At 42.2% G+C, this 14,082-nt stretch overlaps 1 protein-coding gene across 5 annotated transcripts in view; it reads right to left on the reverse strand.

Annotated features, from left to right (window-relative positions):
* Positions 1-14,082, reverse strand: part of kif2a (kinesin family member 2a) — a 245,521-nt gene that overhangs the window by 11,673 nt on the left and 219,766 nt on the right. For 3 of the 5 annotated variants that reach the window (XM_072496967.1, XM_072496971.1, XM_072496966.1), the window contains 5 exons: positions 13,560-13,670; positions 12,288-12,355; positions 8,521-8,637; positions 3,625-3,772; positions 832-933 (listed from right to left, as the gene is read on the reverse strand). In XM_072496967.1, the coding sequence (XP_072353068.1) occupies positions 832-933; positions 3,625-3,772; positions 8,521-8,637; positions 12,288-12,355; positions 13,560-13,670 (546 nt within the window). The remainder of the gene's footprint in view (positions 1-831; positions 934-3,624; positions 3,773-8,520; positions 8,638-12,287; positions 12,356-13,559; positions 13,671-14,082) is intronic. The other 2 variants (XM_072496970.1, XM_072496969.1) reach the window with 1 other exon arrangement.

Genomic DNA, 14,082 nt, shown 5'->3' on the forward strand with positions numbered 1-14,082 from the left:
TGAGGTGGAAAACTCCACCTTCTGAAAAATCCTAGCCATGGCATACATTTAGGCAAGGTGGCTGAGTGCAATGTATCCAAGTTTGCTGAGGACATAAAGATCGGTGGAAAATAAGCTGTGAAGAGGACACACAGAGGTTGCAAAAGGACAGGTTAAATAAATGCTCTTGAGAAAATAGTGGTGAGGCACCTTCTTGAATTGCCATTAGATTCTTTAGACGGCAATTTCTTATGTTCTTACATTTTACTTCACTATAGGTCCTTCACTAGCCAAAAAATCTTTGCTTTAAATTTGTTGCTGCTCTTGAATTATATTGTTCATTATAGATTTTGTCCATTTTGAATGTGGCAGCGAGTTTTGTATGTGTATAAAATTTTGACTGTTAAAAACAGCCCATGCAATCATCCAATAAATTTGTTTTTGGAAGTATTGACTAGAGATTCTTTCTCCCACTGTGATCTTCTGTTTAACCTGCATTGTTTATGGTACCATGATTAGATACAAATACAATTTGATCCTAATTGAGTTATACTGTAGTAACTCTTACTAGACCCACAAACAAATTTACATTTAATGTGGTATACCTTTAATTCCATAGGTTGTTAGGTTAAACTGATATGTTAAGAGGACGTTAAGGAATTAAATTGTGTCAAGCCAGCAAGCAGAGTGGAAATTTTGGGGCACCAGCAGGTAGAGACAACTGTCCCCCAGCATTAAAGTTGCACGGCAGCAATTGTAGGTCAATGGGAAAGAAAAACCGATGATCTCTTTAAAAATTTACATCATTGTACAAAATTCCTCTAGAGTTATTTCCACAAATGTAATTCTTACCTGGAATATTGCTCTATGATCTTCTACGACCTGTTCTTCCATTTCCACCATTTGAGACACTGCTTCATGGAAAGTGAACAGCTGAGGGGAAACCTCCTCCTCCTTGAAACACAAGTAATAGGCTGAATCAGCCACGAATGTTTTAAAAATGTATTCTTTCAATTAAAAACTGAGAATAAAACTTAAATCCACTTAGGCATAAGCAATGATTTGATATGTCCAATCAACTATAAGCAAGTCAAAAATACAGCTCAAATATATGCACACCACGAACACAATGATGTACACACATTTCTCCTTAGAGATGGGAAGCTTAAAAGAAAGATTTTGATATTCAACATTATGAATGGTTTTGAGAGTACATATAAATAAACTATTCCCAGTCGCCGAAGGATTAGCAACCAGTGAATACAGATTTACAGAAATTGGCAAAAGAACGAAAGGCAACATTTGGAATTCCTTTTACACCGTTGTGATCTGGAATACACTGCCTGATATTTGGTGGAAGCAGTTTGAAGCAGACTCAATACTAAATTTCACATAGGAATTAGATAAATAGTTGAATGGAAAACATTTATCGGGCTAGAAGGAAACATTTATAGGCCTATAAGGAAAGAGTAGGGGAGTGCAACTAATTGAATAGCACTTTGAAAGAGCTTCCATAGATACAACACACCAGAACATAGAACATACAGTGCAGAAGGAGGCCATTCGGCCCATCGAGTCTTAAACCCTCACTTCAACCCTATCCCCTTAACCCAATAACTAAACGGCATCCTTCTGTGCTGTGTGATACTAACCATGATCCTGTAAAGTAAAATCAGTTAGTTCAACAGTAACAGTGCAAACTTACATTGTCTGGGGATGCGGCAAAGAAGGAAGAATTTACAGTATAACATTTCTCCCTTTTACATACAGAAAGGCTTTTCTTCAACCAAATATAAATCAAAATTATTAACAATTCAAGTATTTTGTCTATGTATTGAAGGTGTACAAGATTATTTGAAAGTAGTCTGAATTTGGAGCTCAACAATTTATTATTTTAACCACCTGGGGTTAAGAGGATGGGGTTGGAGTTAATTGTTTCTACTCGCAATTAAGCCAAGAGCACCAAAGTACCTTCTTTTCCTGCCATAAAGGACATTTGTCCATATTTTGAATGCCAATTTTTCTCCCCTTGTAGCCTGTTACAATTCTAACTACCCTGGACTTTGGCTGAGTGAATTATACTTATTAATTTCCTAACAGTAGCCCACAGAAAAATAATGTTTACTGGCGTTCACAAGAAACTCTGACAGGTTCTTGCTCTTGTCCCAAGACAATTTTAAAATATAAAATTATTTCTGAAATGGTGGTGACATCAAATTATGTCTTTGGGTTGGATATATAATTGGTTGAATCCTTGCAGAGAGGGTTAATGATAATGATTCTACATGGACACCTGTTTCAAGAGAACTGCCACATGGATTAATGTTTTAGCCATTGCTGTATTCTCCATTTTCTATATTAATTAACTATATTAAAGAACTACCCCCAAGTTTGTGATGACACAAAGATTTGTGCAAAAGTGAAATCTTTAGATGAAATAAAAAGACAACTCCAGATGAGATAGAGGAAAATTTGGCATTTAGCAGATCATTTTAAATTTAGTGTTATGCACATGGGATTCTGAAGTTAAGTTGTTGAGTGGAAGAGCGACTCGTAGACCAATTATAAATTTCACAACCAGTGCCATGGGACTATACAGCAAAAGTAAGTTGTATATTAAGATGTTTTAGGCTAATAAAATAAAAAATATATTATAGTTTCTTGTACAAGACCTTGCTTAGGCCTGATTTGAAACAATCCACCTCACATGGGCATAATTTGGAGGCCTGAAAAAGGTTCAGATGAAGGTTACTTCATAGCAATCGAATTTAACAATACTCAGTCATGTGATGGGCTTAGAAAGTAAGGTCTTCATATCCCTCTCCTAAAAGTTCTGGTGAGCATTTATTTGCAGAATTGCATTCAAGTACATTTACCAAGGTTCTCTTTGAATCATGAACACTGCCATCCCTGAAAAACATACAGCATTGGTTCTATTGGATGGAGCATTGAGAGTGGGAGAAAAACATCAATTTCAGAAAAATAGCAATCTGATCCAATCCCACTAATTTGTGAGACTCCCTACAATTCTGTATGGTGAGGCCCAATTTAATTTTATGTGTTTAGTACAACCCTACCATAGGGCCATGGGCCATGGTAAGGGCCCAACAAAAACCTAAGCATTCATTTAAAAAAAAAATCTTTGAAACATGAAAAATATCATTTTGATCAGAAAACCTAGATACTCCATCAGATTAAACCCCCCCAAATCCACGTATAATTCTCCAAAGAGCAATTATGAGAAAAGGCAAGTTGCAAATGCTCACTCGGTGTCATAGTTATATTGAAAATTATTACATGAACACCATGGAAACTGGAGTAGCAAGTGTGACAGGTTACAAAACATAATTAAATACATGCAGCTGTTTAAAAGTGACATGTCAAAATCAATTACGTTTTTGAAACAAAATGGATGGTTTTCACTTCCAGTGTGCGACACTTGCAACATTAAAAGCGACCAACAGTTTTAGTGGATTAAAAAGTTGAGCTGTGAATATTACGAGAGTAATCATATATTTCTAATTAAACTATACTTTACTGATAACCTACACAGAAACATTTAGAATTACTAGAACACTTTAGATAGTTCAATAAAATGTTCTGCTTTTAAATTTAAAAACTATTAAAGAAGTGAATAAAACTCACATTTTGTTCACAGAGGAGTTTCAGATCATCTCGCTGAGGAGAGCTTCCAAGTCCCCACTGTGCCTCTAAAGCATCAAGCTGATTTGGTACAAGGATATTGGCCCGCCCGTCTCCTGGACCATTCTGATCCACAATTAACTCTTTGACTCTAGTATTTTTTTGGTGGAGGTGGAAATTAAAGAGAAAGCCTATTATTAATACAGCTTACCTTTTAGGGATAATTTCTCCACCATAAAGATTCCACAGTCGGAATTCTCCATCCGTTCACACTGGTGGGATTCTCCAGCCCCAGGTGCAGTGAATGGAGTTTTGGCAGGCCGCCAATTTCTCCGTTCGCGATGGCAAGGTGAACTCGGATCGGAGAATTCCGGCCTATATTTCAATTTTACTGCCATTTCATACTGAATGAGTAACTTTGTAGTAATGTTCACATAAATTGTCAGATTCAAGTGATAAATTTAGAAAGTGAACAAAAAAGACAGCATATAGTCTCATCTTAAAATATCATTAACACGCTATTAAGCTTGTGCATGCTTTATACTGAAATTAATACTGCAGAACATTATTTATTAAATACCTCAGCTACAATTCCCTTCATTTGTTAAATTAAGGTTCTTAAGATCAGTACTTTCCTCCCGAGGGATTAAGTTTAACTTCCACAAACAAATATTCATTATTTCATGGGAGTGGGAAGGGAAATCATCTCGGAATACTGTTCCAGCAAGACCGTTGCAAAGTGTTCAAATGATCCTCCCCACTTTTAGATGATGATTAACTGGCACTAACCGTTGCACTGCAGACCACATTAGCCCATGCCTCAACCTACCATCTCAGAATCTAGCTCTGACTGAAAAGAGACTCACCCTCTCACTGTTCCAGACTCCTCACCTGCTGAACGCTTCTGGTCCCCCCCCCCCCAAAACCATCTCAGGTCAGACTGGCACCCCCTCATGAATGTGTTATGACAAACACATTCCCTCTAGCTAGGCATCTAGCTGCACTTAATGAATCATGTTGTGGTGCAAAGTTCTGATAGGTGCCAATGAGTTCCACATTGTTTCAAAAGGAAACCAAAAAGGCAAAAATAGTGAAATGGACCGAAAAGACTGTAAGTACAGGGAAGACACACACCCAGCACCATGACCTGATTAAACTCAACTTGTACGGGGACATATGATGAAATGATACCTCAGCCGGGGCAGCACGCAATGGGTTAGCCCTGCAGCCTCACGCCGCCGAGGTCCCAGGTTCGACCCCGGCTTTAGGTCACTGTCCGTGTGGAGTTTGCACATTCTCCCCATGTTTGCGTGGGTTTCGCCCCCACAACCCAAAAGATGTGCAGGCTAGATGGATTGGCCACGCTAAAATGCCCCTTAATTGGAAAAAATGAATTGGGTACTTTAAATTAAAAAAAAAATGATACCTCAGCCAGACTACACTAACTGTAAAGGCCCAAAAGCCCATGCGAATATGACATATTAAAGTGAGGAAGGGATCCAGGAAAGAAAAAATAACCACTAGTGAGTTCAGAGAAGGAAGGTCCAAAATAGAATATAAATGGTCAATCAATAAAGTTCTTCCAAATTTTAGTTCCATGGCTAAACCTCAAAGACAGCAAGTCACTTGTGAACATAGAGTCATAGAGGTCTACAGTATGAAAACAGGCCCTTGACCCAACTTGTTCATGCCGCCCATTTTTACCACCAAGCTAGTCCCAATTGCCTACATTTGGTCCATGTCCCTCTATACCCATATAACTGTCTAAATGCTTTTTAAAAGACAAAATTGTACCTGCCACATATTTTCCACATCCAGAGACAACAATTAGCCAGATTCAAAAAAAATAATTTGCTAAATGAATTACATTCAGAAATGCAGTGCCTCTCTCAGATTAAAGCTGACTTGACTCAGGTGAATAATTTATGAATTAAAATTGGAAAAGCAGTGTTGACTGGAAACAACTCTGGTCAGTGCAATCAATACAAGATAATGTCAACGGCTTTGCACAAAAAAGTTGGCAAAGCAATAGAAATGAAATTCAAAATGAAAGCATAAAAAAGAAACTGTCAACAATAAAACAGGATCAAACTGGTGAAGAATGTTTTTTTCTTGCTGATTATGGGAGAGTGAAAAAAGGATATAATACTAAACAGTAAATGGGATGGGGAAGGTTATGCAGAGCTCCATTTCTTAAGAACAGTACTTTCCTCCAAAGGGATGAAGAAGTTAGTGCTTCTATGTGGAGTTCGAAAGAATAAGTTTCCTGATTATAAATAAGCACCACAGTTGCGTCTTGGACCTCCCAAATAACTGATTCAATCTCTTGCAGGACAAAACTTCCAACAACTCAATGACTAAAAACGAATGCAGATTATTTACAGAATGCCAGCCCAAAAGCTGATGTGGCATAAGTCATGATACTAGCATGATATCACCACAGCAACAAATTGTACATTTAAAAAACATCTGAAATGGTTGCTAAAATTACAATACTAAACATATCAACACGTCATTTACATTTGTTTGCAAATGAAAGAATATTGACAATTTCACCTTCTGCAATGGTGAACATACCGCAAATAAATTATAAACAATAGTGACCAAGGCAACACTCCTATTATCGCAGCTTGAAGTTAGCAACACTAAGTACACCCAACACGAAGTACACACATAAAGGACCAATGCAATAGAACTATCACTGGCCTGCCTGACCAGTAAATATACTGTAATGCTGAAGTTCCCTCTCCAAGATTTTTTAAAACAGTCCTCAAAACAATCAGCAAATATTATCTATAACAGAATAGCAATTTCTGTCAGCTAGTCTAGTGTTTCTGCAGCTTTAATTTTTGAGCTATGCACAAACATGTTATTTTGATAAAGTACAATACTGCTGTCAAAAATTATACTGCAACTGAAAATCTACATATAAATCATGCAAAAATAGATTTGTATTAAAACTCCAACAAATAATGGGGGGGTGGGGGGGGGGGGGGGGAGGGGGATATAAATTATGGGCTGAAAGACATGCAACAGTACTTTGTATGAATCCAGACAATTAAACCAAGGTAGAATTTATAATAAAGTCAGAAAATGCTGAAAATTATTCTGCAGCAGCTGGGGAGAGAAAAAGGTCTTTCATCAGAACTGAAATGCTACCCGTTTCTCTCCCCACAGATGCTGTGAAACCTGCTGAGTATTTCCAGTATGTGGTGTTTTAATTTCAGATTTCCAGCATCCATAGTATTTTGCTTTAGTAGCAGAGTTTGTAATAATTGATGATTTGCATGGTCCAGTATATAAGGAATAGGGGTGGAAGGGAGGCGGCCTCATGTACGAGCACAAGTTTAGGGGCAATGTTAACTCTGCCATTCTCGCCATCCAGGTACTCCACAAGCCCGGTAGTAGTGGCTGCCCTGAGGGTGTAGGGACAGTGGCGGAAGCACATGGGGTTGGAGGGGGCGTCGGTCTGGGCACCAATTTATGGCAACCACCGGTTTGCGCCGGGGGGCTGGATGGGGGATTTCGAGGGTGGCAGCGGGCTGGGATCGAGTGGTTCGGGGATTTGTTTATAGATGGGGGCTGTCAGTGTTTGGAGGAATTGGAGGAGGAGTTTGAGCTGCCCGCTGGGAACGTGTCCCGTTACTTGCAGGTGAGGGACTTTGTGCGGAGGCAGGTTTCGACCTTTCCGCACCAACCTCCCCAGGGCTAACAGGATGCGGTAGTGTTGAAAACGCGAGTGGAGGAGGGGAAGCTATCAGAAATTTCTAAAGAGCTCATGGAGTGGGAGGGAGCCCCGATAGGGGAATGAAGCGAAAGTGGGAGGAAGAGCTCGGTAGGGAGTTGGACGCTGGGTTATGGGAGGACACCCTGAGGCAAGTTAATGCGTCCTCATCGTGTGCCAGGCCTATCCTGATAAAATTTAAGGTGGTCCACAGGGCGCACATGACTGTTGCCTGGATGAGCAGGTTTTTTTGAAGGGATGGAGGATAGGTGGGGATGGTGTGCGGGAGGGCCTGCAAATCATGTCCATACATTTTGGGCATGTCTGAGGTGTAGGAAATTCTGGCAGAGGTTTGCTGATGTCATGTCGGAGGTAGTGAAGGCAAGGGGGTTCCAAGTCCAGAGGTACTGATTTTTGGTGTGTCGGAAAACCCGGAAGTCCAGGAGGAGAGGCCGATGTTTTGGTTTTTGCCTCCCTGGTAGCCCAGAGACGGATCTTGCTGGCGTGGAAGGACTAGGAACCCTCAAAATCTGGGGTATGGGTCAGTGACATGGCTGGGTTTCTCAGGCTGGGGAAGATTAAGTTCGCCCTGAGGGGTTCGATGCTAGGATTTGCCTGGAGGAGGCAGCCGTTTAATAATAATAATCTTTATTGTCACAAGTAGGCTTACATTTACACTGCAATGAAGTTATTATGAACATTCCCTAGTCGCCACATTCCAGCACCTGTTCGGGTACAGGGAAGGAGAATTCAGAATGTCCAAACTACCTAACAGCACGTCTTTTGGAACTTGTGGGAGGAAACCGGAGCACCCGGAGGAAACCCACACAGACACAGGGAGAACATGTGGACTCCGCACAGACAGTGACCCAAACCGGGAATCGAACCTGGGACCCTGGCGTTGTGAAGCAACAGTGCTAGCCACTGTGCTGCCCTTGTCGACTTCTTTGGGAAAGATTAAGCTGTCAGCAGTGTGTGTGGGGGGCGGGGGGAATGATTAGTGGGGAATTGTGTATGTAAGCCAGGTTGGCTGGGTTTGTTTGTTGGTTGGGTGTGTGTTGTTCGCTTTGTTTTTTTTTGATACCTGATGGTTAAAATTATAAAAACATTTTTTTAAAAAAGGAATTGGGGTGGGTGGAAGGAGGAAAAAACATTGATAGAAAGGCGTAGAAGACCTGGTAGGTGAAGGAGGGAAGTCATCATACTCGAGGTAGGTAGGAGAGAGGTCAGAACGGCTCCCACCACCTTGCTGAAAGGGAATGTCCGAAGGACTTATTCCAAATTCCTTTACTCTGCAGTATTAAGCAAATGAGTCAGGAAACAATAGTATAGGTACATTTTGAAAGACAGAACCTCTGTGGAAAAATATGGCATATAATTCTATAAATAATATTTTGGGAGAGAAATTAGACAGGGCAAAGTTCATCCTGAGATTTATATTACATTTCTAGTTCTCTTTTACACAAATTATTTTAGTATTGTATTTTACGTTTACTACATCAATTACGGTCAGGAAATAAATTGTTCACTCATACTATTAAACAATTAAACCTCAAAAGTTATTACAAGTTTGCATCTTCCCCTCAATATTCTCTTGGGTGCAGTGATGTTCACTGCTATAAGATGTTAGAGGATCTTTTGTTATCAGGAACGCAACTATACTGCCCAATATCAAATTATTTTGTTGGGGTTAACAACAGAACGATCCTCATGACCTGAACTGAACAGCCCATCTTATGCATTTGTCTTCATGTGTGTTTCCCCAATCTTTCTGAAGGTGGGCCCAAAAACACTTGGATGAAACAAGACCAGTTGCTTTATTTTGCAGATAGAAACAGAGTGCACAGAACAGATAAATCAATATCACCTTTATGCAGTCACTGAAACCTATGAGAATACCATCTCTAATTAGCAAGTACGCTTATCCTTTTCTGGTCAGCTTTTGGTCTTGATATGAGCAAATTTTCAAGCGCTATACCAGGTTTCTTTGCCAAGCCCCATTGGCTAACTGACTGCCATTAACCTCTCTCTCTCTTGCATGTTTGTGTACCTAATTAATGGGAGGAGTTTCCATCTGACAAATTCCCCAGTCAGTGATTCACCAGTAGGTCTGTCAATATAATTAGCAATGAGGTGGTTAAGGCTCAAGGAAAATATCTCCTGCTATTTTTAGAATGAACCAAGAGAACTAATGATTTTATGGTCTTGGGATGAGACAACTGGGGCGAAATTCTCCGACCCCCCGCCGGGTCGGAGAATCGCCGGGGACTGGCGTGAATCCCGCCCCCGCTGGTTGCCGAATTCTCCGGCACCAGAGGTTCGGCGGGGGCGGGAATCGCGCCGCGCCGGTTGGCGCCCCCCCCCCCCCCCACCCCCCCCGCTCGATTCTCCGGCCCGCATGGGCCGAAGTCCCGCCGCTAAAATGCCTTTCCTGCCAGCGTAAATTAAACCACCTATCTTACCGGCGGGACAAGGCGGCGCGGGCGGGCTCCGGGGTCCTGGGGGGAGCGCGGGGCGATCTGGCCCCGGGGGTGCCCCCACGGTGGCCTGGCCCGCGATCGGGGCCCACCGATCCGCGGGCGGACCTGTGCCGTGGGGGCACTCTTTCCCTTCCGCCTCCGCCACGGTCTCCACCATGGCGGAGGCAGAAGAGACTCCCTCCACTGCGCATGCGCGGGAATGCCGTCAGCTGCCGCTCCCGCGCATGCGCCGCCCGGAGATGTCATTTCCGCGCCAGCTAGCGGGGCACCAAAGGCCTTTTCCGCCAGCTGGCGGGGCGGAAATTAGTCCGGCGCCGACCTAGCCCCTCAAGGTTGGGGCTCGGCCCCCAAAGATGCGGAGCATTCCGCACCTTTGGGGCGGCGCGATGCCCGTCTGATTTGCGCCGTTTTGGGCGCCAGTCGGCGGACATTGCGCCGTTTCCGGAGAATTTCGCCCCTGATCTTCACTGCAGCAGTCTGAAATTGATTTTGAGCCATGTGGCTTTAATGCACAGCAAGGGGACTATTCAACTACATTTGGAAAAATCTGTTGAAATGTTTTAAAAATTATTGGGGGTGACAATGCTTCATGACAATACCCTTCATATTCCAAACACCTGTGTCCAACCAATTTGCTAAGGAAAAAGACTAATTTTCAGAATGTGGACATTATTAGCAAGGATGACATTTATTTGAACCTCAAAGTTTTTTGTTACAATCAAGATTTGCTGATCATTTATAGGTAGTTAAGAGTTCACCACATTGATGTAGTTCTGGAGTCACATATAGGCCAGAACATATAGGGACAGCACGGTAGCACAGTGGCTTCACAGCTCCAGGGTCCCAGGTTCGATTCCCGGCTTGGGTCACTGTGCGGAGTCTACATGTTCTCCCCGTATCTGCGTAGGTTTCGTCTGGGTGCTCTAGTTTCCTCCCACACTCCAAAGATGTGCAGGTTAGATGGATTGGCCATGCTAAAATGCCCTTAAGTGTACAAAAGGGTTGGGTGAGGTTGCTAGGTTATGGAGATAGGGTGGAGGCATGGGCTTGGGTGGGGTGCTCTTTTCAAGGGCCGGTGCAGACTCGATGGGCCGAATGGCCTCCTTCTGCACTGTAAATTCTATGATGAACAAGTAAGGACAGCAGGTGTCCTTCCCTTATTGACATTAGCCAATTAACTGAATTTTTTGTTTTTAAATTTAGAGTACCCAATTATTTTTTTCCAATTAAGTGGCAATTTATTGTGGCCAATCCACCTAACCTGCACATCTTTGGGTTGTGGGGGTGAAACCCACGCAGACACGAGAAGAATGTGCAAACTTCACACAGACAGTAACCCAGGGCTGGGATCGAACCTGGGTCCTCAGTGCCGCTGGCAGCAGTGCTAACCACTGCGCCACGTGCCACCCTCCAACTGAATTATTTAATGATAATCCAACAGCTTCATGGTTGTTTTTAACTTTCATGTTTTTGAATACTAGATTCAAATTTTCAGGCTTTCAGTAATTTACCAAACATGAAAAGTAAAGCCCTGAGCTTGATCAAAAAATTTCAAATATAAATAACTCAAAATTAAAGGAAAAATGCATGAACAATTCTCACATTGCTACAAATAGAACAAGACAGAACTTTATAGCTTCAATATAAATTAGGTAAATAACTTTAAAAGAACCTAGATGTAGGACGCGATCTACCGGCCACGCTGCGGCCAAAAAGCGGCGTGCCGCGGCGCAATGTGGCCGTTGGATAACTGAAGACATCGCTCCCAGGATCCACTTGGCTCCCTACACCGAGCGAGATATAACGCGATCTTGCGAGATCTAACGAGATGTCACGATATGAAAGCTTCTCATTGTGGGTGGGATCACTTTTTCGCAAATCTGCATATTAGAGTGAGACAGCTAACCTCACTCTAAATATGCAGTTCACCGAGGTAAGCAAGACATTGGGATCTATCCCCTTTGCCTTGGACACCTTGGGCGAGTGCTGTTCAGTACTGGCCCCCACAAATGGGGACTAGATGGAACGGCACTGGTGGGGGTCTCCCAGAGGATCGGAGGCCCCCAGGTGCTCGCCCTCTAGGCAGGGTGGCACCCTGCCACTGCTGCTGCCAGCCTAGCACCCAGGCAATTCCAGCCTGGCACTATGACACTGCCAAGGTGTCCAGGTGGTAGTGCCAAGCTGGCATCTTTTTGAGTGGCAGTGACTGGGCCCAGGGGTGCCCTGTGCATGTGAGGTGGGGTGTGGGGGGTGGCTGAGGACCCCCTCAACTAGGCTAGTTGGGGCTTTGGAGGGGTTCGATGATAGCGTGTGTTTCTCAGTGGCTATGGGACACCGTTCCCATTTATTTAAATCGCGTCCTTGATCTTAATTTGTATTATTAAAATGGAAATGGCACATTTGTATTATTAAAATGGAGATGGCACATTTGTTTCATATACATTTTATTTAAAAAATCATACCTGTTTGCATATCTAAGTGTATTTAGTGTGTTCTCACATGAACCCATTCCTGGAGAGATAGTGGCAATCTATAAACATATACAAAGTTTAAAAGGTTGCAGAGAATGCATATACATCAACTCTTGCACAGTTGAAAATTCACCAATCTCCAGTTCAAGATTCAGTATGAAGCTAAAACTAACAAATAAGCTATTCATTTGAATTATTGCAATTTCAAACATAAATTCAGGACCATTCATGTTCAGAATAGATCAGGTTGCATCTGGAGTCAGAAAGTTGAGCGAAAGCAAGAGACATCAATGATTTTATTAAATTTGAAACAAACAAATGTTAAGAATGAAATATTTAAATATATCAATCTATCTATACTGGTTTATATACATCTCTCAACCAACAGATAAAAACTGATTTTCATCACATTTCTGTTTATGCTGTTTAGTACATGCTGTCAACTTTCCTACATTGAATCCATGAAAGGGCTCTAAAGCCCTTTGGAATAACTTTGAAGTTGAGTGGATAGCATTACATTAACTATTACACATGGGATACCGATGTTACAGCAATGTTCTCTCTGGTAGAATAAAAAGAAAAGTGCTTTATACATCAGGCTGCTGCCATTGCCAATCACCACCTGCTGGGAGTTGCACCTGGCACTTGGCTTTCCCCGAATTCTAAATTCTGCCTGACTCAACTCAGTGTGGAGAATGCTAAATTTAAAAAGATACCAGAAAAATAACTTCCAAAAATGAAATGACAACTGAGAGTGGGATTCTCTCATTGCTGTAAGTGGTAAATGCACAGAGCAGTGGGCTACTGACTTCCAGGAAGGCTAATGTTCAATCGCAAGCATATGCAAAGTTAATTGTTGTTAACCAGATGTCGTGGTGGAATAGTACAGCTAGCTTCAGTGCTTTTGAGCTATATTGCCACTCAAGTTATGTTGAGAAACACATGTTGCATTAAGTAACATCAGAATTGTGTTCTACTGCATGCTCTCCATAAAATAATCTTTGGCCCAGTTTCCCAAGTGTAGAATGACCAATTGCACTGGAGGGCTAACAGCTCCTGTAGAATCATACCCCAGATATCACTATTTTCGAGAGTGGTTTGGGGTCGGTGAGATGCAGCAGGGAATAAAGGCAATGAGTTTATCGTAAATAAATAAGAACAATTCCTTGAAGCACACTGTGGGAACCAGCATTTTCTTTTGAATAGGTGATAGATACCAGGAATCTTTCCTTGAAATGTATAACGCCCTACAGTATTACTTACCATACAAGTTCTAGAGTTCTCTCCTATAAAAGAATCTCTTAACACTTGAGTAAGTTTACTTGCTCTGAATGGGGTATGAGGTTTGTTTCGACCTAAGGCTCGGATACATTCCTGCAATTACACAAATGAATATTAAACAGAGAAAAATATTCAAACAAAGTAGATAGCACATTTCCTAGGGCAGGATTTTCTGGCCTTTCCCACTGGCAGGATCTTCTGGTGCCGCCAAAGGCGACTCGCCGCGCGGTGGGTTCCCTGGTCGTGGGATTTTAGTGGGACCGGAATATCATAGATACATAGAAGGTAGGAGCAGTAGGAGTCATTTTGGCCCTTCGAGCCTGCTCCGCCATTCATCGCGATCATGGCTGATCATCCAACTCAATAGCCTAATCCTGCTTTCTCCCCATTCTCCCCTTTGATCCCATTCTCCCCAAGTGCTATATCTAGCCACCTCTTGAATATATTCAAAGTTTTAGCATCAACTACTTCCTGTGGTAATGAATTCCACAGACTCACCACTCTT

The sequence above is a fragment of the Scyliorhinus torazame genome, chromosome 3 (genome assembly GCF_047496885.1).
Source record: "Scyliorhinus torazame isolate Kashiwa2021f chromosome 3, sScyTor2.1, whole genome shotgun sequence".
NCBI classification, from domain to species: domain Eukaryota; kingdom Metazoa; phylum Chordata; class Chondrichthyes; order Carcharhiniformes; family Scyliorhinidae; genus Scyliorhinus; species Scyliorhinus torazame.